At 46.6% G+C, this 24,334-nt stretch overlaps 1 protein-coding gene across 1 annotated transcript; it reads left to right on the top strand.

The window, feature by feature from the left end:
• Window positions 1–474: 474 nt before the first annotated feature.
• On the top strand, window positions 475–22,706 carry LOC142889384 (disintegrin and metalloproteinase domain-containing protein 11-like). The gene is made up of 26 exons (XM_076028096.1): window positions 475–730; window positions 933–1,066; window positions 3,370–3,446; window positions 3,776–3,842; window positions 9,415–9,497; window positions 10,034–10,091; window positions 11,594–11,657; window positions 12,682–12,788; window positions 13,986–14,060; window positions 14,207–14,278; window positions 14,400–14,566; window positions 15,151–15,235; window positions 15,315–15,405; window positions 15,746–15,797; window positions 16,285–16,384; window positions 16,491–16,562; window positions 16,658–16,750; window positions 17,267–17,347; window positions 17,435–17,485; window positions 17,584–17,647; window positions 17,871–17,976; window positions 18,544–18,663; window positions 19,361–19,529; window positions 20,147–20,261; window positions 20,903–20,993; window positions 22,524–22,706. The coding sequence occupies exons 1-26, from the start codon at window positions 673–675 to the stop codon at window positions 22,564–22,566; spliced, it is 2,295 nt and encodes a 764-aa protein (XP_075884211.1). The 5' UTR covers window positions 475–672; the 3' UTR covers window positions 22,567–22,706.
• Window positions 22,707–24,334: the final 1,628 nt, after the last annotated feature.

Below are 24,334 nucleotides of genomic sequence, written 5' to 3'. Positions count from 1 at the left end.
GTTTTCTGGAGATCTGCAGTATTTTATTTTTGGATGTTTTTTGTGTGCAGGCCACCACTGGAAAAAAGGATGAAAATTGAAGGTCTGAAAATGGGTGGAATGTTGGTCTGATGGAATCGTAGCTTTGTGACGTGTGTGTGTGTGTGTGTGTGTGTGTGTGTGTGTGTGTGTGTGTGTGTGTGTGTGTGTGTGTGTGTGTGTGTGTGTGTGTGTGTGAGAACTGAGAAGGTGCTCTGATCTTCAGCTTGTATTCTGTTGATCAGGCGGGCGCGAGGTCTCCTCACTGAACGCCCTAGCCCCTCCACCCCCCCACCACCCACCCCTGTGCTTTTTTTGCGCGCGCGTGCATGCATGTACGCGTCTCTCGCGAGCGCACAGCTGGAGCGAGCGAGCGAGCGTCGTTTCTCGTCCCCGATTTTCCGCGTCGTGCGTGGCGCCGCTGGAGGAGCAGCAGCTGGAGGAGCAGCAGCAGCAGCCGCGAGAGGGAGTGTCACGCCGCGCGGTCGCCACACGCGGGCGGGCAGCTGGGCGATGCGGGCGCCGCGAGCCGGTGAAACCGCGCGCCGTCCATGCGCGCCGACAGCAACAGCAGTCTAGCAGCAGTTCCTCTGTTGAGTGCACTGTACTCACGGCGCCGCAGCGGGGACGTCGCCTCGGCTATGTGAGAGCATCATGCTGCCTGTGACATGCCTGCTGCTCGCTGCAGTCTGCGCACCGTGCGCCGCCACAGGTACCGTGCGCCTTCTTTATTTCATGTCATCTGATCTTAAAATACGCTTTATCATTGGCGTTCGTTCCACAAATGTAAGTTCTAGCGATGCTTTGCACCTCGAGTGTCACCGTCCAAAGAGCTCAAACGCCGCCAGCTCGCCCTCCACGTCTCTCGTCCCACCGCCGCTCTTTCATCCTCGTCCTCCGCCGCATGCACGCAGGTCTGAGCCGGGATGGAGCGCCTGGCGTGCAGGTGGTGCAGCCCAGGAGGCTGCTGCAACAGATGCACTCCCCGCAGGAGCTGCTGCACAGCCGGCTGGACACTCGAGTCAACAACCACACAGCCGGAGGACAGGTGAGTTGCTTCTCCCGAAGGTGTCTCACCTGCACCGCCTCCGTCCATAGCGTCACCAGTCACTGATGTTTATTTTTACTGTGGCGAGGATTCGAGTCAAACCGGTTCCGCGGCCGGAGGACGTGCATGTTGAATGCACGACGAGACCTCGGCGGAAAGGAAAAGCCTTTCACCGTCAGCCTGCGTTAGTAAAATTCATCGTTTTAACAGAGGACGGAATCAGATTTTCTTCTCTTTTTTTTTTAAATTGTTGCGTTTGAACTAAACCTTTAAATTCAGTCCAGTTTGAGACCATCACGGCTGAGATGTTATCTGTGTCCGTGATATCCTCTACCAAACCAACTACCTGTTGGAATGTACTGTTTTATTAATTTGCTTATAGTTCTGCTAAATGCGACAAACCACCGTGATCGCCACCTTTGGGTTTGTTTTTGTTTGTTTTTTGCTCATGTGTGCACAGTTGCATCAGAATTCCTTTTTCTTAGTCTGTGTTTGATGTGACTACTTCACAGGCCTCATTTGGCCATCAACACTGAAATAAAACATGTAACAGAGAAAGAGCCATTGTCGCGTTGGACTCTGTTTCTCTGGTTTTCCCCTCTGTCTGTCCTGAGGTCAAATCCATCGGCCTGACTCCACCCAGTGAACCTTGAGCTGCCTCCTCCTCCCTCCTCCTCCTCCTCTCTCCAGTCTATTAGATAATATTTCACACCTCCGTCTGGCCTCTCATTACCACCATGATGAGCACCGTCAGTCAGCAGCTCGGCTGATATGACACAGGTCTGACCTTAAGTGACCCCTTTCGGTTTCACGCTGTTGTTGCTGCACTTGGAGGAGAGCGAGTCTGGAATCCTATTGTGAGCTGCAGAACGGCGCATTTACACAGAGACACAGTACATCCTGTCACTCCACCAATGTCTGTGGTCATTTCTGATGTTGTTTTTGTTTTGTCTCAAATTTCAACACCAAGCTTTGCCATGGAAACTAGTAAAACAACTCACAGCATGCTGATAAAATGTAAATCTTTATATTTACATTATAGTTTCTCCTTTAGATTTCAGGTCTGGAGGGTGTATGGAGAAAACTGTAGTAACACCGATGCCTTTAAAACCTAAAACCTGAACGGATGTCCCCCTAGCTGACTAACTTTGCTTTTTCACAGATTATACACTTATACAAGCTTATTATTCTGGGGTGATTGAGAAAAAAAAAAGCAGTATTTGACTTCAGGTAATGAAACCAGGAACTGATATCTGTTGATTATGCCATTTTTGAAAGCAAGCAACGTCTGGTTTGTGCCTGTCAGAAAGAGAACTGAGCATTTTCATTGTGTGCAAAAACGGGAGTATTTGCGTTGTGTTATTGGAGACCCAATTACAGCGCACAACAAGATTTAACCACCCTGACCCTCGCCGCCACCCCCCACCCCCCACCCCACATCCACACAGTTCAAGGCTGTGAGCCTGCCGTCTTATCTCAGCCCCCAGGCACCACTGTGGGCCTTTTTATTGGACGGCCTGCAGAGCCGCTGGAGGTTCAGATTGATACTAAGTGCTGCTGCAGCCAAGAGTGCACCGTAATGCTAATGAGCGCCGTGGCCTCTCAGATGGGCCCCAGTAAGTGCTGGTGGGAGCCTCGCACCTCGCAGCTCCACCTCTGAACGCTGGGACGGGCTTCACCTTGGGCCAAGGTTGGACGTGAGGAGCTTCTGGAGTCCCGCCCGACTCGGCGGCTTTTCTTATCTCTGCCTTTTGTCGCTGCGCTCCAGTCGGTTCACGCAGGAGGTTCATTAATCTTTTAAACATTCTCCGTCGCCCTTCTTTTTGTTTGTTTCGTTTTGCCATAAATCTGCATTTCCATGTTGTTTGCTGTCAAGAACGGTTGTTATATCTTTCTCTTTGATTACTTGAAAAAAATATTACGTAATTATAACGCACCATTTTCACTTGAAGTGAACTAGTCACACCCGCTGATGTGTGAATGTGGAAAAAAAGGGTTTCCATGTCACTCTTGCGATATACCTCCATATTGATACGTCTGAAAAACCACCTCATCAGAGCGTCAAAATCTTTTAGCCATATTTGAGTCTGTTTTTTTGAAGTTTAGCTGTTTCCATGACCAGTTTTTCATTGCCATTCTTAGGTTTTGCACAATTTTAGGGGTAATGGAAACGCAGCTAGTGAGTCGCCACTTTGATTTACCGCGTGCTGCCCACATTTTTGAGGTTTAGGTTTCAATGACACTTTGCTCAAATACAGTGAAGCTCACCTTGTCTTAACCTCTCCTCCCTCTCTTGCTCCCAGTCCATCCATCTGGCTGAGTGCAGCTTCTCGGTGGAGGCCTTCGGCTCGTCCTTCATCCTTGACCTGGAGCTCAACCAGTAAGTCCTGACCAAAATGCTTTTGCACGCACAAGGCACCGGTGACTTTTATGGCTTTGCTCACATCTGTACAAGCTCTGCTGTAGTGAATCTGCAGAAGACGACGTGATGAGTTTAGCCTTCGAGCCGCGCTCACTTCTTCTCCAAGTGCTCGGTATAAAAATATCACAGATTGGCTTCAATTAGCCGCCTGGCAGTAGAAATTTAATGGCGAGCATCCGTATTTGATTTTGCCCTAATGGTGCTGGAAGCATGCGGCTGTAAACAATTCCGCGCTGATAAATTTAGACCACGATGTAATTTGAACGTGGCTCTGTTGTCTACTGCAGCGACCTTCTGGCTACTGACTACGTGGAGCGTCACTATGAGGAAGACGGACGCCTGGCGCAGAATATGGTAAGCCGAAACATTTTCTTCTTTTTCTGGGGAGGGGCGGATGCAGAGAAACACATACAAGAGAAACTGCTATGTTTCTAGGTGATATCCTCAATTTAAAAACCCTGTGTTACCTAGTTTTATAAAAAAAAATATGATGTGACTTTAAAGGTACAGTTTGTAAAATTCTGCCATCTAGTGGTCGGATTTTAGATTGCAGCGCTCATTCGCTCACCCTCCCTCTCCCAAGCTTGCCAGTGAACTACAGTGGCCTGAGCGCACAAACCTTGATACCTCGTCCACCTTCTTCTTCATTGGTTTTTTTTTTTTTGGAGGACACCAGCAGTCACCCCAATGAAACGCGCTGTCAGACATGCTGGATTGTCCACACCAGGCTTCCTTAGAAATATGGTGGTGCAATATGACAACTCACTGGTAGCAAAATTCTTGCTCTTTGTATATTTTTATATGAATAAGAACTGTTCTCTGGGTAGGAAAATCAAATTACAATTTTTGCACCGAGTACACACTTTTATTACTCTATTTACGGGCAGAATATGAAGCATTTACCAATATAAAAATCATAAATCAGGTCAGATTTTACACATAGGGTATTTAACCATTCAGTAAACCCACAGTTCTGCAGCAGTGCCTTTAATGATGTCACAAAGGGCATCATATACCAAGCTGATACCAAGCTGATACTTTCCCAAGGCTAGTGGCCACACCCCCAGCCAGATGTTGGCTCCGCCCTCTGACACTGCCTTCTTGGTTTTTGCGCTGCTGTGAAGCGTAGCGCAGGTCCAACTGAGCAACACTGTTAGCAGGAAGAGTAATAAAAAAAAAAACAGTGTTTTTTGTGACATGGTGTAAACAGGGCTAAATACGCTGTTGTCTGGAGATCCACGAAAGTTTTTGTACGACAGGAAATCGGGGTGAAAATTAAAGATTTGAAAATTAGGATATTATGAGAATGTTCATTACCCGTAGATTGTGATTGTCAGTTTTGGTCTTCAACTATTTTACCAGTGAGTGTGTTTAGCACTCAAGCAGGGCACAACAGCACAGACATGGAAGTTATTATTTTTATTATTATTATTTGCTAATTGAATTTTGGAGAGGAAACACTCAGCGCTCTGACGACAACTCTGCTCTTCTCCCTTCAGAAGTTGTCGCCCTGGTTTATTTGAAAAAAAATTTGGCACAATTTTTCCTCCTCTGGGCGTGAAACTGGCAGGTGGAGCGCAGCAGACCGGCCTCCTCAGTTTCCTGTCGGAATCCAACACAAGTCAGCCGGCCGGCTGCTTTCCCATCAAAGCAAATATGATAGAAATTGATTTTCCTGCCAGAGGCCGACGAGCTTGAAGTGCTCCGTGTCCGGGACGTGTTGGGCGATGGGGGTCTGTTCTCTGTGGGTGAAATCCAACCGACTCGGGGCAATAACGGGGGAGCTTGTTTACTGGTCCCTGCTTCTGGCAGAGACGACTTATAAATGGAAAATGTTTTCCGAGGTCGGAGTTGTTTGGTGTAACTGGATGTGAGAATGTTTTTCCTCCGGGTGCGTGGCCGACCGCCCGCTGCCTTCAGCTTCCCCACTTCCTCGTTTCCCGGCTGCGTCCTTCGCTCAATCTCAGACGCTCTTTCATTTGTCACTTCCCGACCGTCTCCCTCTGTTTCCATTTCCATCGCTTTTTTTTTTCCGGTGCGAAACGCCGCCCAACCAATCAGTGGATGGTTGCCATGGGCACCGGCGGCGGCGGCAGCAGCAGCAGCAGCAGCAGCAGCAGCAGCAGCAGCAGCAGCAGCAGCAGCGAGGGTCTATTTGTCACGTCGTGAGGGGAATTCAAATCACGTCCGTTTTTCTCAGAACAGACTTAACCAAATTGTGCCATCGCCCTCCGTCTGTTACTTCTGGAACTACACGTTAGCGCTGTCACCCTCATGCAGGTTCATTGTCAACACTCCCCCTCCCCCCCTCCCCAGTTGGGGCAGCGAACCGGATCAAACAGGGGAGGAGGGGGGGAGGTGGAGCGGGAGGGGGGGGGGGGTGCCAAAGCAGCATGAAATAAACCAGCCGAGCCATCAGCAGATTTGCAGGCTTTTATATAAATGGGAAAATGTCATTGCCTGCATATTCTTTTTTTTATTTTTTTTTCCTCCCTCTGTTCAGGGCTGGTGAACCCTGTGCACGCCCCCCTCCACTCCCCCACCCGCCACCCCTCACCCCCCACCACAACCCTTCGCTCCGTCTTGATTTATTTGGTTTTACCGAAGTGCCAATAAATTTCTCCCGCCGTCGTGTGTCACTTCTTCTTTATTGGTCCCCGTGGATCCTCGCGACCGCTGCTGAGTGGCTGAGCAGCCCGACAGGATTGAGTACCGGTGACACACAAGGCTGAAAAAAACAAAACAAAAAGAAGGATTGATCGAATTCTGAGGGTTGGGATAGGCTGGAAATATTGCAAGCTGTTGTTTTTTTTTTCTCCTGATGTTTGGCTGTGTGATTGTTACACATGGTCACAAGAATAGAATAGAATAGAATAGAACTATCTTTATTGATCCCGCAAGGGTTAGTGTTTTGTGTAGCAATAGCAGCAACACCATCAATAATGAAAAATAACAATAAATAAGGCATTTGACAGAACTCCCACTACAATCAAACAGAACATCAATAAATTGATATAACATTGAGGGGGGGAATTTAAAGGAGCCAGTTGATTGAGTCTCAGTCGTGGCTGTATTGCAATAATGCTGTAAGCGTGTATACATTTTTTTTTCCACTTGGTGGAATTTCTTTTGCTGGTCTTTGTTCCATGCGTTGGTTCAATATTGATCTCCATTCATCCTTGACTCTTGACGAAAGGTCACATGCGTTGGAGTCCAGATACTCAGCTGGTGAGTCAAGGCAGTCAAACTAGTGTTTGTCCCACTGTCATCCATTAGTGGCGCATACCCACAATGCATCGGGACACTGTCAAGTCGGCTGGTGGTGGTTTGCGAAAACCCGCTGGTCCTGGCTGCACCCTGCAGCTTCTTGGTCTGAATAAATTGTCTTTCCAAACACAACGTGATCGCTTACTTACTCACTGATGTTGAGAGTCTGTAGAAAGATGCAGTTTCCCCCTGTTTGTGGATCACATCACATGACTGAGCACAGAGAGCTGAGATCCCGACCGGGAAGCGACGCCGCTCCGTTTTCCTATCAGGGCTCGTCAGTGTCGTTTTGTCTCATGACCTTCTTCCCTTCATCTTGGTGGCTTCAGCAGAGAGCCGAGTCCACGTCCACGCCTCTCAGCCTCTCCTGATCCATTTAGTTAATGCAGTCCAGTTCAGTCGGTCTGGTCCGGTTCGGTAACTTCCTGTCGTCTTGCAGTTTTTCCTCCTGGTTGTCAAGCGCTCCTTTCTTTTCCTTATTTATTTCTGCAATTTGTCGTCGTCGTTGTCGTCGTCGTTGTCGTCGTCTCCCTTGCACTTTAAGAAACCCTGGCAATTAGCCGATGGTTTCTTGCACAGTGTGATTTACAGCGAGGGGCCATTACTCCAAGTGCACGCCCACCCCGCCCCACCTGCCCCGCCCGCCCCACCCCACCCCACCCCACCCCAGCCCACCCGTCTGAGAAGCAGCGGCGCACTCAGGCCCCTCGCAGCAGTCCAAGCGTGCGGCTGCTGCGTCAGGCAATTTGATTTCCTCCATTTAGCCTCGTAATCCTACCTTTTATTTATTTATTTATCGTCTTGCCCCGGACTAAGTGCCGTGTGCTGTTTCACCGTTTGATATGAATGATTAAAAAGTCCTTTTTGTTCTCCGACAGATTGACACAGAAGCCTTGGGAGGAAGAAAAGAGAGAAAGAAAGAACTAAACAAAATTTAAATGTTATTGTTGTTTTGTGTGATTTCACAGCTTGAGAAAAAATTTCAGAACAAAATGGTCATTCAAAAAATATTGAAATTGAATGAAACATTTACTTTTGACTCTAACTTCCGAGCTTGTGAATTTTATTTTTTATTGTATTCTATCTCTCCAGCCTTAATCCTTGTTTTGGACCAAATACCATCAGAGTAGTTTGCCCCCATCAGGTTCAGCTGTTGTGTCTTTTTACCAGCCAGTAATCAGCATCATGTACTTGCTCAGCGTCAGCACCGCTATCTGAAAAACATTAGCTTGGACTCTGCTGGAGCCCGAATTAGAAGTCCTGCTAATGGGCTCCTTCCTGACACATTAGATTTGTAACGACTTGTTAGCAAATCCATCCTGCTTGAAACGTTTTCCATCACCAGACTGAGACAAAGCTGTGTCATTTAAATGAGATGCCTGCTGTGTTTGCTTTTGTTTTTTTTTTGTTTTTTTTAAGAAAGGTTACTATCAATGATCATACTGATCATATTGTACCTCAGATACTTCAGACAGCCGTGTTTTCTTTCATGTCCTGTAAACATTTTAAAGGACCCGTTCTGAAATGATCATGTCAGTATTTTTCCATCTTGGACTCCAAAGGAGTTGCCTTGCACAATGAAAGACCCATCATATCACTCAAACACATCAATTACCCCTGTGTTTGCGGCCTCCAGCAAAAAAAAAAAAAAAAAAAAGGTTGGTTTTACTATTCCAGTACTCGCCTTCCTCATTGTTGAAAGGATACAAAAAAAGGAAGGTGGTCCTGGAGGGCAGAGCCAGCACCAGGGGTGTTGTCACTAATTGCGAAAGGTGGCAGTGCCCTCTGTGACATCACAAAGGGCACCTTTTCCGTACAATGTGTTGAAGTGCCTACTTTCAGAAAAGTGTTGCAAACAAAAGGAGTAAAGGAGGCGTTCACTGGCGAATATCATAAGAATTCTCCAGTAAAGTAGATTTTGGCCAACATTTGGATTCTACAAACGACTTTCCATCCGTCAGCGGCCATCTGTTGCCTTGAATTTTTTTGGCTGCAAATCCAAGGAGGCACTAAATGTTCTGACTGCACTTGTGACGTAGGTGCACATTAGTAACTCTGACATGTAAACATAGCATTTGTTTTTCATTTCATGTCTTTTAATTTGTGAAGGACGAGGCATGGTGCTTTCAGGCTTTGCGCTGCAGCTCAGACTAAAGTTTGCCCAAGCGTGCAGAGGAGCAGCTCGCCGTCGCCTCTCTCTCTCTGTGGTCGGCCCGTCAGCCGTGCCAGACAACTGCGGGCTCGGGTGACAGACATGACATTCAAGGGCTGCATTACAAAGCGCTGAAACAGAAACTCCCTGACGCACGAGCACGCACGTGCACGCACGTTGGCAGTCGTCCTGAGTAACTAGAAACACCACCTGAGGCTGCTGCGTCCCCTGATTGCCCGCCGCTACTTCGCTGTACGTTGAGGTCATGTGACCTCCGAGCACTCTCTCCGCACGCACTGCGCCCTCCGCTCCGCTGCGTCAGGTGTAGACTTTCCCAGAAGCCGGGTTCTGTACGGTGGTCACCGATATCCTCCAGCCGAGCGTCCAGCGGCCGACAGTAAATCACGAGCGCCACTTCCTATATTGAGGCTCCAAGTCGGTCAGCAGCAGGTCTCATTTTTAAATTTTATTAATTATTTTATCTTATTTCATTTATTTTTGCTGCAGGGTGGAGAGCACTGCTACTACCATGGACGTGTCCGGGGGCGGCCAGGTTCCTGGGTCGCTCTGTCCACTTGCCACGGCCTGCAGTGAGTTTAGAACTGAGAGGAAACCCCATCCATGCAAACATGCATGCAAACATTTAATGCTCCATTAGTCACAAAGTGACAGAAACAATTCATCCTGAAGGGGGTGGAGCCAACACCGACCTAGGGGTTTTGTAATTTAAGCTGGGAGAGGCATCCGTGCACTCTGTGACATCATAAGGGGACTTTTTCCAGAAGCCTGTGTTCCGAAAATGGATTAGAGATGGATTTTTTTTTTTTTGGGGGGGGGGGGGGGAGTTCAATTCTAGGATAGAGATAAAGATCAGTTTCATTGCTGAAGTGAGTTTTGCATCATGTGGAACTTTTAAAGAGCTAATTTAGTCAAATCTGAGGCCTTTAAAGCTTACAAAATAAAATTGATATTTTCACAAAAGCTAACACATTTTGTTTCACTATGTCTTTATATTATTGTTCCATTCAAGTGCCATACCATCACGTTGATATGAAGCATTTTTTTTCACTTGTGAAATCAACAACCCTCAGACTGACGGTGATGTTTTTCTGTTTGTTTTTTCCAGTGGGGTTTTCTCAGACGGCAACCTCACGTATGGCATTGAGCCAGTTGAAGGCGGCGAGGTGAGTCTGGAATTCCAATCATTCCACCAACAAAGCTCATCTATTCTCTCTTCGCCCTGTGTTTAATTTAGCGATTCGTGTTTCCGGTAAAATTAGTGTTTTTGGAGGTTGGATAAGACGCCTTGTCATAAACCACTGAGGAACCGGGAGGATATTTCAGAGTTGAAGTGGGTTTATTTCCATCTGGGGCCCCAGTTGAAGCGAAGCTCGATTACATAGACCTGGAGATGGATCAATGGCCTCCGAGCTGATCCTCGGAACCGGCCGGCTCCCTTTCTCTCTCTCTCTCTCTCTCTCTCTCTCTCGCTCTCTCTTTCTCCTCGGCTCTCTAACTCAGATGGGTCATTTTCATAAAGTATTTATCGCCAGCTCAAGTGTGCCACGCTGTCCGCCACTGTTATTGCCATTATGACTGATGTATTAATTATGCATCGGGGCACTTTGCTCCGTGTCTCCGCCTCCGAGGACACGGCGGCTTTTGTCTCACACGTCTGTGGACGCTGTTGGGAACATTACGCTTCATTCCCACGTGACTCTGAAAGCATGTTCTCCACTCAGCTGCGGTCAGTTGTTTCTCTCCAGTTGCCTGCTGTCAGTAAATCATTGATATGCTCAAGCCTGCACTGCTTCCAGTCTTCTGCTCAGAAAGTCATTCATTAAAGGTCTCGCACTTGGTCACATTATTAAACTGTTGGTGGAGGAAGTGTGTTCTGAACCGTTGAGTTCTGAAAATCAGCCCCTTGTGATGTCACAACGAGCCCAATTTTGAAGTCCCTGACACCTTTCCCAGGTTAGTGACCAGACAAACCCCACCCAGGTGTTGGCTCTGCCCTCTGAGACTTGAGCCTTGTTTTTGCCTGATGCTTTGTCCAATCAAAGCTGGCTTGTAGCTCCAGAAGGTTGCAAACAGAGGGCTAAGTATGCTGTTGTATGGAGATGCACAAAGTCCTGCTTGCGATTGAAAAGTCATTGGTTTAAATCCCAGGACCAACAGGTGATTTGGATGGGAAAAGTAGCCACTTTTCCCTTGCTTGTCTCCACCCTCACCACCACCACCACCACCACCACCCCCCGAGGGCGCTGCACTGCGGTGGCCCACTGCTGCCAGTATGTAGGATGGGTCAGATGCAGAGAACCATTTTCAACAAAGGAATCAATAAAAATACTTTTCTGAAAACTGGGAGTAAAAAATCAAAGTAGTGAAAATCTGGCTACAATGTGAGACCTTTAACTTTAATTTAATATTAATAAAATATTTTTTTTCCCAGACAAATTTGACTCTTTTTAAAACTTTATTGAGTGGTACCCAGTAAAGGTTTAGTGTCAGTATTCGTATAGTCGAGGTCAGTCAATAAATAGATGAATAAATGGAACAGGAGTTGAAATCAAAACAAATTAAAAAAACAAATTATTCTGCCTTTTTCGCTTTCCTTCACCTACTGGGATCTTGTGCTCGTAAGTGCAGCAGCCGTTGACGGTGTTGCTGTTGTTGTGACTCTCAGATGCAGGGTGACCATGTGGTGTACCGCCTGCCAGACGTGGACCTCTTCCCGCCTCAGCGCCCAGGTAGGACCTCCATCACCCTCACACAGGATCTCGTGTTGAGCACCGCAGCCAGGCTGTCTAATCTCTGGAAAACTTGTTGTTATTTTTGGCTCGGTTGACGTCCTTTACTAGTTGTATTCACTCAGTGTCCTGCACATGTTTCATTCATCGAAGACATGCAGCCATGTTCAGTTCAGACTCAGGCTGCCGGCCTGCAGGGAGCCGATTTGTTTTGGTCACCATGGCCTCTCGCAGTGTCTCTTGTGCTCATTGGTCGTCACTCTTCCTGGATTTGAGGTCTGTGGACGTCTGCAAAGATCTGCAGGGTCCAAATTTCTCCGCTTTTACCGTTGCTGCTGTGTTTTTTTTTCCAACCTGCCAAGCACGATGTGGCTTTGTCGTGAGGAAGAAGATTTCAGACAAACTACTTACTCACATGCTTCCGTCTTTTAGCGCTAGAAGAATTCCAACCCCAGCTTGATGGCCGATGAAGGCTTGGCTGACAGCCAGAACCCTCCATGTGAACTCTAAACCAGAGCGACGTGACAGTCGCTGCCCCTCCGCTGATGTAATGTCTGTCAGATTTTAGAAGTGGAGATTGTAAGATTCCTCCTCAGGACTGCAGTGTATGTTAGCGATAAATCCGAGGGCTGCTTGTGTTTCCTTTGAAACATCACGTTTGTTCTTGCCCTCTGTGTTCACTCTGCTTTCTTTTGTTGTTTTTTTCCCCATCACACACACACACTGTGGAGCCTCCTACAGCCTCCTCAGGGTGTCCCCTTCTCCTCTCCCTGACATTTGTCCTCCTCTCCGGATTGATCTTCTACTTTTCCTTCCTGTCATCCAACTCCCTCCTCGCTCCCGCGACCTCTCCGCCTTCCCGGTTGGCTGCTTCAACGCTCTCCTCCTCTCCTCCTTTCCTCCTCTCGTCCTCTCCTCCTCGGCCGGCTGCGCCGTATTGATTTCCTCCTACATGTCAGCGAGCGCCAACGCACGGCTACATCCGTCCGTCTTTGGACCGAAGACTTTTCTTTGTCTTCCTCAGGATACTCGGAGAACAGGACGGAGGCTGAGGGACGGACGGACAATGAGGAGGAGGACGGAGAGGAAGAGCTCCTCTTCGCAGGAGGCCTGAGACGAGCAAAAAGACAAGTGTGTTTTATTTTTCTCCCCAGCATAACAACACAATGCAACACAAATTTCAGACACTTGAAAAGAGTGGAAGAGCTGAGTTTCTCCCAGCTCTGATTTTTCCGTGTTAACTAGATTGAGCTGAATTGAAGTGAGATGAATCAAATATAACTTAATAAAAAAGTTAGTTGAAAAAGACTGAACATCCAAATGTTGAGGTGCCATGATTTACCCAAAGACCTCAGTGGAGCAGCTTCACACTATAAATGAATTATCCCCCCAAAAAATCCCAAAACTTTGTCTGACAGGAATCAAACTGACCAACAAAAAGATAAACAGAGGCCCTCAAATAACAGGAACATTGTTGACTGACGTGTTTGTGTTAAACTCCAAGACTGGTTAGATGATACTGTCGTCACTTCTGTTTCGAAATTCCAAATCTTAATACAAAATAAACCATGGATCTGAACCCAAATGGCATCAATCTGTTTCTGTGGCTCAGATCTGATTGTTTAGTGTCGACAACACAAATCACTTTGGAATCTGTTATTCATATCAGATTCAGATTCTGGCTACTTGTTTGCTTTTTTATAATCTGTGGTTCAAAGTCCAACGCAGATATTATTTTTTGATGCAATCTGAGACAGAAGAGGAATGCGATTGTATCCGAGATCAGTGGAACTTTTGACGTCACTCTGGGTTGAAGCTCGGCAGGATTGTGCTCGGACAGGAAGCGCAAAGAAAAACATACGCGGCGGTGAAAATTTGTCGACATGATGAAATTTCTGGATGCTGCTCCACTGAACTCTTTCACTCCGGCAGCTTCCATCTGCGACTCCTCACCAAACACTCCTCTGCACTGAAGCACCAGCTGCTGCTTCACAAAGAGCAATAACTGTGGGATGCATTCCACTTCTCTCCACTCTTCTCCTGCAGATTCTCCCAAATGAAACTCAAAAAAAAAAAAAAAAAAAAAACAACCACACAAAATCTGTAGTCTTGCATGTCCTTGTGTGCTTCAGCTGCAGCCACAGCTATCGATCAATAGATTGTAACCGATTAATCTAGTGATTATTTATTTGACTCGATTCAGTTGAGGGATTATTACTAATTCCTCCGAGTCGATCAATCGTTTCAACTCAACAACTGTGAGAGACGCTGTGAACATTTTAAACGGGGAGGTTCAACACGTCATGAACTCTGCTGTGCCCCCTGCAGGTGCGGCGAGGTCAGCGCACCATCCAGACTGAGACCAAGTACATCGAGCTGATGGTGGTCAACGACCACGAGCTGGCACGTGACGCTCCTCTCTCTCTTCCACCTTCAGCTTCTTCTGCACAAAGAGGCCACATCTTTGTGAAAACCGCAAAGTGTTTTCTCTTCATCTTGGACCATGTTGTTTTTTTTGTTTTTTTTAACTCTCTCTGTCGTCACGTTAGTTTGTGCAGCTCCACCGTTCAACCACCAAGACGAAGAACTTTGCCAAAGCGGTGGTGAACATGGCTGACGCGGTGAGTGCAATATTTGTTTGTTTGTTTGTTTGTTTGTTTGTTAGTTTCCATATTCATCTATTTATTTACCCCCGCCCCCTCCTCTCTTTGTCTCACTGTTCCTCCTGCCGGGTGAGAGCAGATCTACAAGGAGCAGCTCAACACTCGCATCGTGCTGGTGGCCATGGACACCTGGTCCTCGGAGAACAGGATCTCGGTGGGCGACGACGCGCTGCTCACGCTGCGCGACTTCATGAAGTACCGCAAGGAGAGCATCAAGGAGCGCTGCGACGCCGTCCACCTCTTCTCGTAGGCACTCGCCCTCCGACCTCCTCCTCCTCCTCCTCCGACCTCGACCTCTTCTGTTTTCATCTCATCCTTCATATTTTTCTTCCCATCTACTACTTTTTTCTTTTTTCTCGAGTTCTTCCTCACTTTATCTCCCACTTCTCCTCCATCGTCTTTTCTTCTTCTTCTTCCTTCTTTCTTTCATTGTCAACCATCATCCTTTGCTTCCATCATCTTTTGCTGCCCCACTGTCATCCTACATCTACTTCCTCCTCCTTTTTTCTGTCCTCCATTTACCACCCCTTCATCTCATCCTGTTGCCTCTTCCCTTCATTCATTCAGTCATTCATTTGTTCATTTATTGATTCATCCATTAATTTCTTTATTTCCTATTATTGTCTTCTTTGTTTATAGTATGTGTATGCAACAAAATATTGAATATATAATTTGAACAAATGTATTACTTATGTGAAGAAAATAATCACTCCTCTTCGTCCTGCTTTCTCTTTTCATTCTCTTTTCCGTTTTACCACAACTGCTCTTCCTTCTTCCTCTTCCCGCTTCTCTCCGACCCACCGTGTCCCTCTTCCCGTGTTTCCCTCCAGCGGCAGGACCTTCATGAGCAGCCGCAGCGAGGCGGCGTACATCGGCGGCATCTGCTCTCTCACCCGCGGCGGCGGCATCAACGAGGCGAGTGCTGCCCCCTGGTGGTCATAAATCACAGCGTGAGTCCGTCAGTATTGTTGACAGGATTTGTCTTCGCCTCCAGTATGGCAGCGTGGGGCCCATGGCCATCACACTGAGCCAGAGTCTCGGCCAGAACATCGGGATGCTAAGGAACAAAGAGCGACCAGATGCCGGTGAGGAAGCAGGAAGAAGGAAATGTCTTCTCATGTCTACTGCGAATAATAATTCAATAATTGTAATAATTCAGCCTGCGATATTATTTTATATAAAGATTTTCTTTGTTGTCTTTGTTGTCACTCACTGCAGAACAAAGTAACAAAGTCATGTTGCATCGAGCAAAGCTAAAAAAAACAAATGTTATGACTTGCACAGATTTACCTTCTTAACCGCCCGCTCCCTCTAGTGGCAGGACTATAAAATCGCATTGAAATTGAAACTTCACAACAACTATTGTTTTGTGTGTGTGTGTGTGTGTGTGTGTGTGTGTGTGTGTGTGTGTGTGTGTGTGTGCAGAACACTGCAGGTGTCCTGACCCCTGGCTGGGCTGCATCATGGAGGACACAGGGTGAGAGATTCACCAGCAGCAGACAGTAAAAACACCAGCAGTCCTGCTGTACACGACGCCGTCTCAATGGCTTTAATGATTTTTACAGTCTCATTTATTTATTTATTTTTCAAACTTTACTTTACTACATGTATATACAATGTATGTGTTGTGAATTCCCCAGAAAGAGAAGTAAGACATCAGTCATTTGCTTCTACAGCTTATTCCCCCTTTTCAGAGAGTCAGTGCTTAAAAGCTCATTTCTGATAACTAAGCCCTTTGTGATGTCACCAAAAGCAGTGATCTCTCATTATACCAAAAGACAAAACTGAGCATTTTACCACATGCTCTAAACAGAGGGCTAAATCAGATTTTTTTGAATATCAATAGAGCTCATGATGCTGCCCCACTGATGACCAAAATGTAAAAAGTGACACTTTCAACCTCTCTCTCTATTTCTGCCAGCGACACTGTGTTGCGTTAATATATATTTCTCCATTCTCACTAGCTACTACCTGCCCAGGAAGTTCTCCCGCTGCAGTATGGACCAGTACCTGCGCTTCCTGCAGCAGGGAGGAGGCAGCTGTCTCTTCAATAAGCCCAGCAAGGTAGAACTGAGCCGCTGCTGTCTGGAAGATGAATCGTACCGGCACCACAAATCTTTCAAGACGTCACTCAGTGACACCTGCACACTTTTCCTTCTACTTCCTGTAGCTGTTAGACCTGCCCGATTGTGGCAACGGCTATGTGGAGCTGGGAGAAGAATGCGACTGCGGATCGCTCCTCGTGAGTCCTTTAAGCTCAGAGTCCTTCAAGCTTTCGGAGTTGTTACAATGTTGAGTTGTGAGTTTTTCCACTGACATTTTTTTTTTTCTTCTTAGGAATGCACGAGGAATGGAGCCAACTGCTGCAAGAAGTGCACGCTCACCCACAATGCCATGTGCAGCAACGGGCTGTGCTGCAGAGACTGCAAGGTGAACTGCAACACACACTGCTTTTTAAGATCTATGTTGAGCAAAACTCCAGTTTTCCAACCACCGTCTGTCTTAATCCTGTCAGTGAACTATTCAGAAAGTGTTTACGAACACACAACTCATTACCTTGACCCTCTGTGATGTCACCAAGGGCACTGATAACTGTACGACTCCCGACTTGTTTTTGTCCCCAGCTAAACACGCTGATGCACCAATAAAGCATCAGTTTGAGCATGAGGCTGTAAACATGGGTAAAAGCTGCCATTTCTCTACACTGATCTATTGGTTCTACAGCTTTGTATAAAATCAAGTTATGAAAATGAGTCAAATGGTGGGACCTTTCAAAAAAAAGACACACACTGAAAAAGGGCATGAAGCTCAAACCCAGCATTTCAGCAGGAGGCTGTGAACAGAGGGCTAAATATGTTGTTCTCTGAGGAGCTCTATCGCCGTTTGTCACAGATGCCGGGATGAAAAATAAAAGATCATCTTCTTCTGTGGTTGTTTTTCCCGCAGTACGAGCTGAGAGGCGTGGCCTGCCGCGAGGCCGTCAATGACTGTGACATTGCAGAGACGTGCACGGGAGACTCCAGCCAGGTAAGGAAAGAAATGTATAAATAAATCAAGACTCCAAACACCGACTTGGAAGTTGTGGTGGCGTGAGACTCTCTCTCACTCCCGCAGTGTCCTCACAACGTCCACAAGCTGGACGGCTACACGTGCGAAGCCGGACAGGTAAAGATCCTACAGATGCAATCTCACTGATTCATCACTGAAGGTTCTGTGTGACGGTGAGCAAACCTGCATCCTATCAACACCCACATCTCCCCCAGGGACGCTGTTATGGAGGTCGCTGTAAGACCAGAGACGGCCAGTGCAGGGCGCTGTGGGGCTACGGTGAGTCTGGGTTCACACTCTTCTTCTTCTTCTTCTTCTTCTTCTTCTTCTCAAGAAAATTAATTTTTTATTTATATATTTATTTATTTATTTATTTAGTTTGATTGATTAATGGAAATGAGAGCGGCAAATAAATGTTATTTTTCAAAAATCAAAAAAAAAATCTTCTTCTTCTTCACGAGAAAGGCTAATCTTTCTCTCTCTTCCCCCTCTCTCTCTCCAGGTTCAGCTGACAGGTTCTGCTATGAGAAGCTGAACTCTGAAGGCACAGAGAAAGGGAACTGTGGCCCAGAGGCCAGTGGTCAGGGGTGGATGCAGTGCAACAAGCAGTGAGTGAGCGTGCACACGCACACACACACACACACACACACACACACACACACACACACACACGTGTGTTTGCAGAGTTTTGTTTTGTTTGTTTCAAGTCTTTATTATACAGAACTACAGTTTCTGCAGCTTTGGACAACTTATTATTATCAGCGTTTTTAGCCCTCTGTTTGCAGCCTCCAGCAAAATGCTGTTTTTTATCTTCCTGCAAGAACTGATGTTGGATAGTTTGCATGTTTGCAAGGTGCTCTCAGAGGGCAGAGCCAACTCCTGGCTGGGGTTGTTATTGCTTAACCTGGGAGATGTATCAGTTCCCTTTGTGACATCGTAAGGAGCTGATTTCCAAAACTGCAACTTGAGCAGGCAAAGGGGAAAAAATGATGTTTTTCACTACTGGCACGATCAGCAACACATTATTGTTATAAATGTTAATAAGACTTTTTTTTTAGATAATAGGGCACCATTAATTAAACATTGTAAGAAGAAGAAGAAGAAGAAGAAGAGCGACGGCTGCTAACAGCTGCTTTCACTTTTTTTTTTTCCTTCCTCGTTGCTTCCTCCGACAGAGACGTGCTGTGCGGTCTGCTGCTGTGCACCAACCTGACGGAGAAGCCGACGTTTGGGGAGCTGAAGGGGAAAGTCACCAGCCTGACGATCCACCATCAGAACAGATACATGGACTGCAGGTGAGGCCGTCAGCTGAGGGGGTGAGACAGGTCTTACACCTGGACGTGGTGGACACAGACTAAGGGGAGAAGGCAACACCTGCGCTGACATGCTGAGACATGATGACGGCATTAAGGCTGCAGATTCACTGATGTGTAGCAAAATCTTTAAACGCTGTTGGTGTCAGACTGCAGAATAAAACAGCAAGTAATTTGTTTCCTGCAATGGGAAGCACATGGCAGTTTGATTCTTAATTCATTCTTCTTGATTAAGTCTTAATTTTGAGTTGAAGTTGAAGTGAGGGTGAAAATCCTCTAACAGAGTTTAAAATAATAATAATACTACTACTACTACTAATAATAATAATAATAATAATAATAATAATAATAATGATAATAATAATAATAATAATTTAAAAAAAGTTCGAGCTCAGGCATTAGCAAATTATGGTCTGTGGGCCATATGTGGCCCCCAGACCAACAACAGATATTTTGTTGTAACACTTTTGTTAATTTTCAATAGATATTAAAGCGCATGTTTTTTTTTACATATCCCATGATATATTTTTCCTCCTATGAGGTGGGTCACCAAAACACTCCATCTGCTCCACTCTCCCCACCAGTCAAACAGTTTGCCTACCTCTGTTCTAGCATCACTCGGTGCATCGGGAGCTTAGAGCTCCGGCTGTGCAGGTTCATTGCATGTGTTGACCTGCAGAGGGGGTCACGCCGTGCTGGACGACGGCTTGGACCTGGGCTACGTGGAGGACGGGACTCCGTGCGGGCCCAACATGATGTGTCTGGAGCGCCGCTGCCTCCCCGTCAACACCTTCAACCTCAGCTTCTGCCCCGGCTCGTCCACCTCCAGGATCTGCTCGCACCACGGGGTCAGTTTCTAGTTTGTTTCACAGCGTCGGTAGCTGTGTTTCGCTCGTGACGACAAAAGGCTGAGTGATAAGAAGACGTCCCCTCATTTCCTCTCCTCTCCTCTCCTCCCATCTCCTCTTCTCTCCTCTCATCTCCTCTTCTCTCCTTTCCTCTCCTCTCCTCTCCTCCCCTCTCCTCTCGTCTTCTCTCGTCTTCTCTCCTCTCCTCTCCTCTTCTCTCCTCTCCTCTTCTCTTCTCTTCTCTTCTCTTCTCTTCTCTTCTCTCCTCTCCTCTCCATTCCTCTCTCCTCTCCTCTCCTCTCCTCTCCTCTCCTCTACTCCCCTCTTCTCTTCTCTTCTCTTCTCCTCTCCTCTCCTCTCCTCTCCTCCCCTCCCCTCCCCTCTCTTCTCTTCTCTTCTCTTCTCTTCTCTTCTCTTCTCCTCTCCTCTCCACTCCACTCCACTCCACTCCTCTCTCCTCTCCTCTCCTCTTCTCTCCTCTACTCCCCTCTCCTCTTCTCTCCTCTCCTCCCCTCTCCTCTTCTCTCCTGTCCTCTCCTCTTCTCTCCTCTCCTCCCCTCTTCTCTCCTCTCCTCTCCTCTCCTCTCCTCTCCCCTCCTCTCCTCTCCTGCCCTCAGACCTGCAATAACGAGGTGAAGTGTATCTGCGACCCTGACTACACCGGGAAGGACTGCAGCGTGTTCGACCCCATCCCCATCCCCACCCCGCACGACGGACCTGAAAAGTACAAAGGTGAGAGCGCAATTGTATCGTATGGATATGTCCATATATAGACCAGGATGAATAGATTGTAATAGGTTTTTTAAAGTGGAGTGTGTGGATCAGGAGGAGCTCGAGGGTCCGTTTGAAGTGAGATGACAAAAGTATTCACATTCTGAACTGAAGTAAAAGTACAGATACTTGCATAAAAAATACAGTAAAGTAAACTGATTTAACTTCTTTACTCAAATAAAGTACATGTTCTGAATCATACCTAATTAAACAGTAAATATAGGGGTTGTTTTTCCATTTATGAAACAATACATCGGTTGATTGTTTTGCAAAAGTGAAAAAGTTGTGACAGAATAGCCTGGACTGATCTGACCAGAGGTCTTGCAGGATCACTTTGTTGCTTGTTCATGTGAAACTTTTACAGTATTTTTCCTCTGCGTCTTTTATGGAGACGAAGGCCAACTTGCAGCTCGAAAGAAAAATTCCCCCAACACATTAATTTGTTCTTCTTTTCTTTTTGCGTCTCCAGAACTCGGTTCTAATTCTTTTTCACAGACGTTTCGGAAGCGACCACCCAGAAGCCAGGTTTTCTCTCCTGCGCTGCTCCCGCGGCCCTTTTTGTGTTACATTCTTGCTCATTTCAGTCCCTTCACTCCCTGCAGGTCCCAGCGGCACCAATATCATAATAGGTTCGGTTGCGGGTGCTATTCTGCTGGCAGCGATTGTCCTGGGGGGAACTGGCTGGGGATTTAAGTAAGAGCTCAGCATGCCTCCGTGTGTGTGTGCCCGCTGTGCGCTCTCGCTCGCTCGCTGCTGAATGCTCCCCTGCTCGCCTTCTCAACACACACACACACACACACACACACACACACACACACACACACACACACACACACAACCAGAGAGCTGCAGGGTTGTTCTGTTCTGCTCGGTGAGCAGCGGAGAGGTTTGAATTGTGGGGGAGTGAGAGGAAGTGACCGGCAGCATCCACAGCACTCCTCATTGCTCATTTCGGCTTGCGAGCTCCGTCACGGCATGATGTCATCACTTATAGCGTTTTTAACCAATGGGTGCAGGAACTCAATTTGCATTGAGCGGTGTTGAGATTTGAGGATTCGTTCGGTCGGGTATTAAATCAGTGCATTTTTCAGCTTTTGTTTTTAAGTTTTAAAGGTTGAAAAGTTTTTGTGGTCAATTTTTTCCTCAGGCTTTTGTAATTATCCTACAAACTCTCTAAATCTCTGGGGTGAAAAAAAACCCAGCACATTTAGCCCTCTGTTTTTAGCCACCTGTTTAAAAGACACTTTGTCGGACCGTCCACACGTTTGGAAGGGAACCAGAACAAAGCAGTTTCAGAGGGCGGAGTCAACACCTGGCTGATGTCACTGTCGCTAAGCCAGGAGAGGCTTTGGTGCCCTTTGTGATATCACAACGGGCTCATCTATTGGAGTGTACATTAGCGGTCCAAAGTTTGGACACAGCCTATGAATTTAATGTCTTCCTTCCCATGACTATTGACATTGCAGTTTCTCACTGAAGGCATCAAAACTACGTATGAGCACACATGGAATTATGTAGGAAACAATACAAGTGTAAAATAACCCAAACACGTTTTATACTTCAATTCTTCAAAATAGCCACCTTTCATAAAAAACATATTTAGAGTTATTTAAGGTGTTTTTCTTTGCTGCATAATTACATATATCCTGCTCATGTATTTGATGTCTTCAGTATCTATCTGCAGTGTAGAAAGTTGTACAGATACAAAAAAAAAAAAAGAAAATTGCATGAGAAGGTGCGTCCAAACTTTTGACTGGCAGTGCACATCTTAACACACACACACTCGGGTGTCTAATTTCTACAGGTGAAGTATTCACAGAGCTTTGAGCGTCTTCCTCTCTGCACGTGTGGTCGATGTGGCTGCGGCTCTTCACTTCCTCGCTGTGCAGTCGCTCCTCTCTCCTCGCCGCTGTCTCGCATCGCTCTGACTTTTCTGCAGGTTACCGTTTCTTCTCTTGAACTAATCTTCGACCTTGCGACTGTTGCTCGGGGTCAAAAGTATCCGAGTGGCTGTCGGGTCACCTGACCCGGGTCTGGATGCCTGTTGTGGGGCCGAGGCCACGTGCACGCTCATCGCATGTCTCTGAATGCCTCGCTGCTTCCCGCTCTCATAACACAGGATTTGACCAGCCTGGTTGTGTTTCTACTCGACTGATCCCGCTCTCGTCCCGCCCCTTCTTCTCCTCTTTTTCTCTTTGCCCGCCTCCCTCTCTGCGGAACCAGAAACATCCGGAGGGGAAGGTACGATGCCGCCTATCAGTCCTAACCACCACAGTCTCCACCATCTTTTTGTAAAGTCTTTATATTCCGACACAAACTGTTCATGTCTTTTTAACTCACTATTTTTAATCCAGTGTAAATCCAACTGTGCAGTCCTTGTACCAGCTTCGACCAATCACCACAGCATTTATACATCGTGTGCCTGTTTGCGATCCTTTTCTATACATTAGTCTTAGTCAAGGCAACGAGTGCTTTTTAAGATGTCATTTTTAAATTTCTGCGAGTGCAGCGACCGATGAATTACACCTGACTTTTTGCTGTTATGTTGTATTTGTAATGTTTGTAGTGCATTTCCCCTCAAGAACTCGGCTCTTGCTTCTACTGCACAGTTGGCGCATTTAGTGGTAGTGTTAACTTCACAAAGTCTCCTGTAATAAATGGCCGGGGCCACTTTGAACTTTCATGCTTTGGATATTTCATTTATTTTACTTTACTTTGCTTTAAATAAAAAATAAATAAATAAAAAAAACATTAATGTGCAAATGTGCACGTTCTTCAGTGCAGGAAAGCCTTTCAGACATGTATTACAAGTCAAGTCAAGTCATTCCCATCCGTTTCCATCTTCGTTTTCTTCTCAGGTTGCTAAACATTTTTCCCTTCTTCCTCCTCCCTTCCCCTCTGGCCCCTCCCTACTCTTCCTCCTCCCTCCACCTCTTCTTCTGCTCTCCTTCTCAGATCTTCGGGGGTCTGACTCCTCCTCCTCTTCCTCCTCTGCTGTCTTACTTTACGCTGTGTCCCGTCGACTCTGAGGGAGACCAGACACGGACGTCTTCCACTTCCCGAGCGCTCACTCGCTCGGCTCTCGTCTGTCTCCTCCTCCCACTGCTTGGAACTATCTTTCCTGGATCGTTGTGTTGCAGTGGCCCAGTGAAAAGAGCAGAATTTTTTATTTTTTTTATTTTTAGAAATACTTTCCACAACCTTTGATTGATTCCTTGAGGACAGCGAGACCGTGGACATATTCAAAGATGCTAGAATGCATGCATCTCTTGATGGAGGTGTGAATTTAACTGCAATAGAAATGTAAAGAGAGCATCACTAAGTGACGTCCACATCTTCTGCGTCTAGCCGAGGGTAGTTGACTTTTTTCTTTTTTCTTTTTTAAGGAAAGTTACGTGTATGCAGCCTTTTAATTAAGAAGCATCAGAGCATTCTGAGTCCCTATTACACAATATGCATCAGTGTACGAATGTCCAGTTCAGGCCTGTGGGGACGTTTGTGGTCTCTCCTGCACTTAGAGCCTCATAGACAGTTGCACACGTTTACATTTAATGTTGAAGCCTCGTCTGCATTACCCAGTATGTAATCATTCCAACCAAAAAAGAAGGAAGAAATTTATGCATACATGTATGCTGAACATGGGTGCTGCTGTTCTGAAAGTTAAGGCACCTAAGACTGGTTTTTGGTAACTAGAAACTGTCAAGTCATCAAAAACCAGTCCAGTCGCCTTCACTTAACGACCAAGACCACGATGACCTGGACGACCTTCACAGACACACGGGTGCTGTTGTACATAGTGCAGGATGAGGTGGAGTCGACTCACTGCCGCAAAACGGAACCCAAGCACAAATCCGGACGGAGAAAAAAAAACTCGACCGTCATTCAAGTCATACAACTGTGCGTTTTCAGGGATCCTGGTTGCTTGGTGGTGTCTCTGCAGCTCTCTGCAGTGCTGCACATCTTGCAGCTCACGCCAGGGAGGGAGTTTCAAATTTGAAAAAAAACCCAACATGTATATATATATACTGTAACAG

The sequence above is a fragment of the Nelusetta ayraudi genome, unplaced genomic scaffold (assembly GCF_046127955.1).
Source record: "Nelusetta ayraudi isolate G7.1 ecotype Tasmania unplaced genomic scaffold, CSIRO-AGI_Nayr_v1 ptg000022l, whole genome shotgun sequence".
Taxonomy (NCBI): domain Eukaryota; kingdom Metazoa; phylum Chordata; class Actinopteri; order Tetraodontiformes; family Monacanthidae; genus Nelusetta; species Nelusetta ayraudi.
The sequence above is the reverse complement of the archived record's forward strand: the minus strand, read 5'-3'. Positions and strand labels throughout refer to the sequence as shown.

What these genes read in the sequence shown, in the direction of transcription:
- LOC142889384 (XM_076028096.1), top strand. Translation starts at nt 673, where the DNA reads ATGCTGCCTGTGACATGCCTGCTGCTCGCTGCAGTCTGCGCACCGTGC. An exon ending in CTTCCCGCCTCAGCGCCCAG is followed by an intron (nt 11,658 to 12,681) that starts GTAGGACCTCCA and finishes TGTCTTCCTCAG; the next exon opens with GATACTCGGAGAACAGGACG. An exon ending in CAAAGAGCGACCAGATGCCG is followed by an intron (nt 15,406 to 15,745) that starts GTGAGGAAGCAG and finishes GTGTGTGTGCAG; the next exon opens with AACACTGCAGGTGTCCTGAC.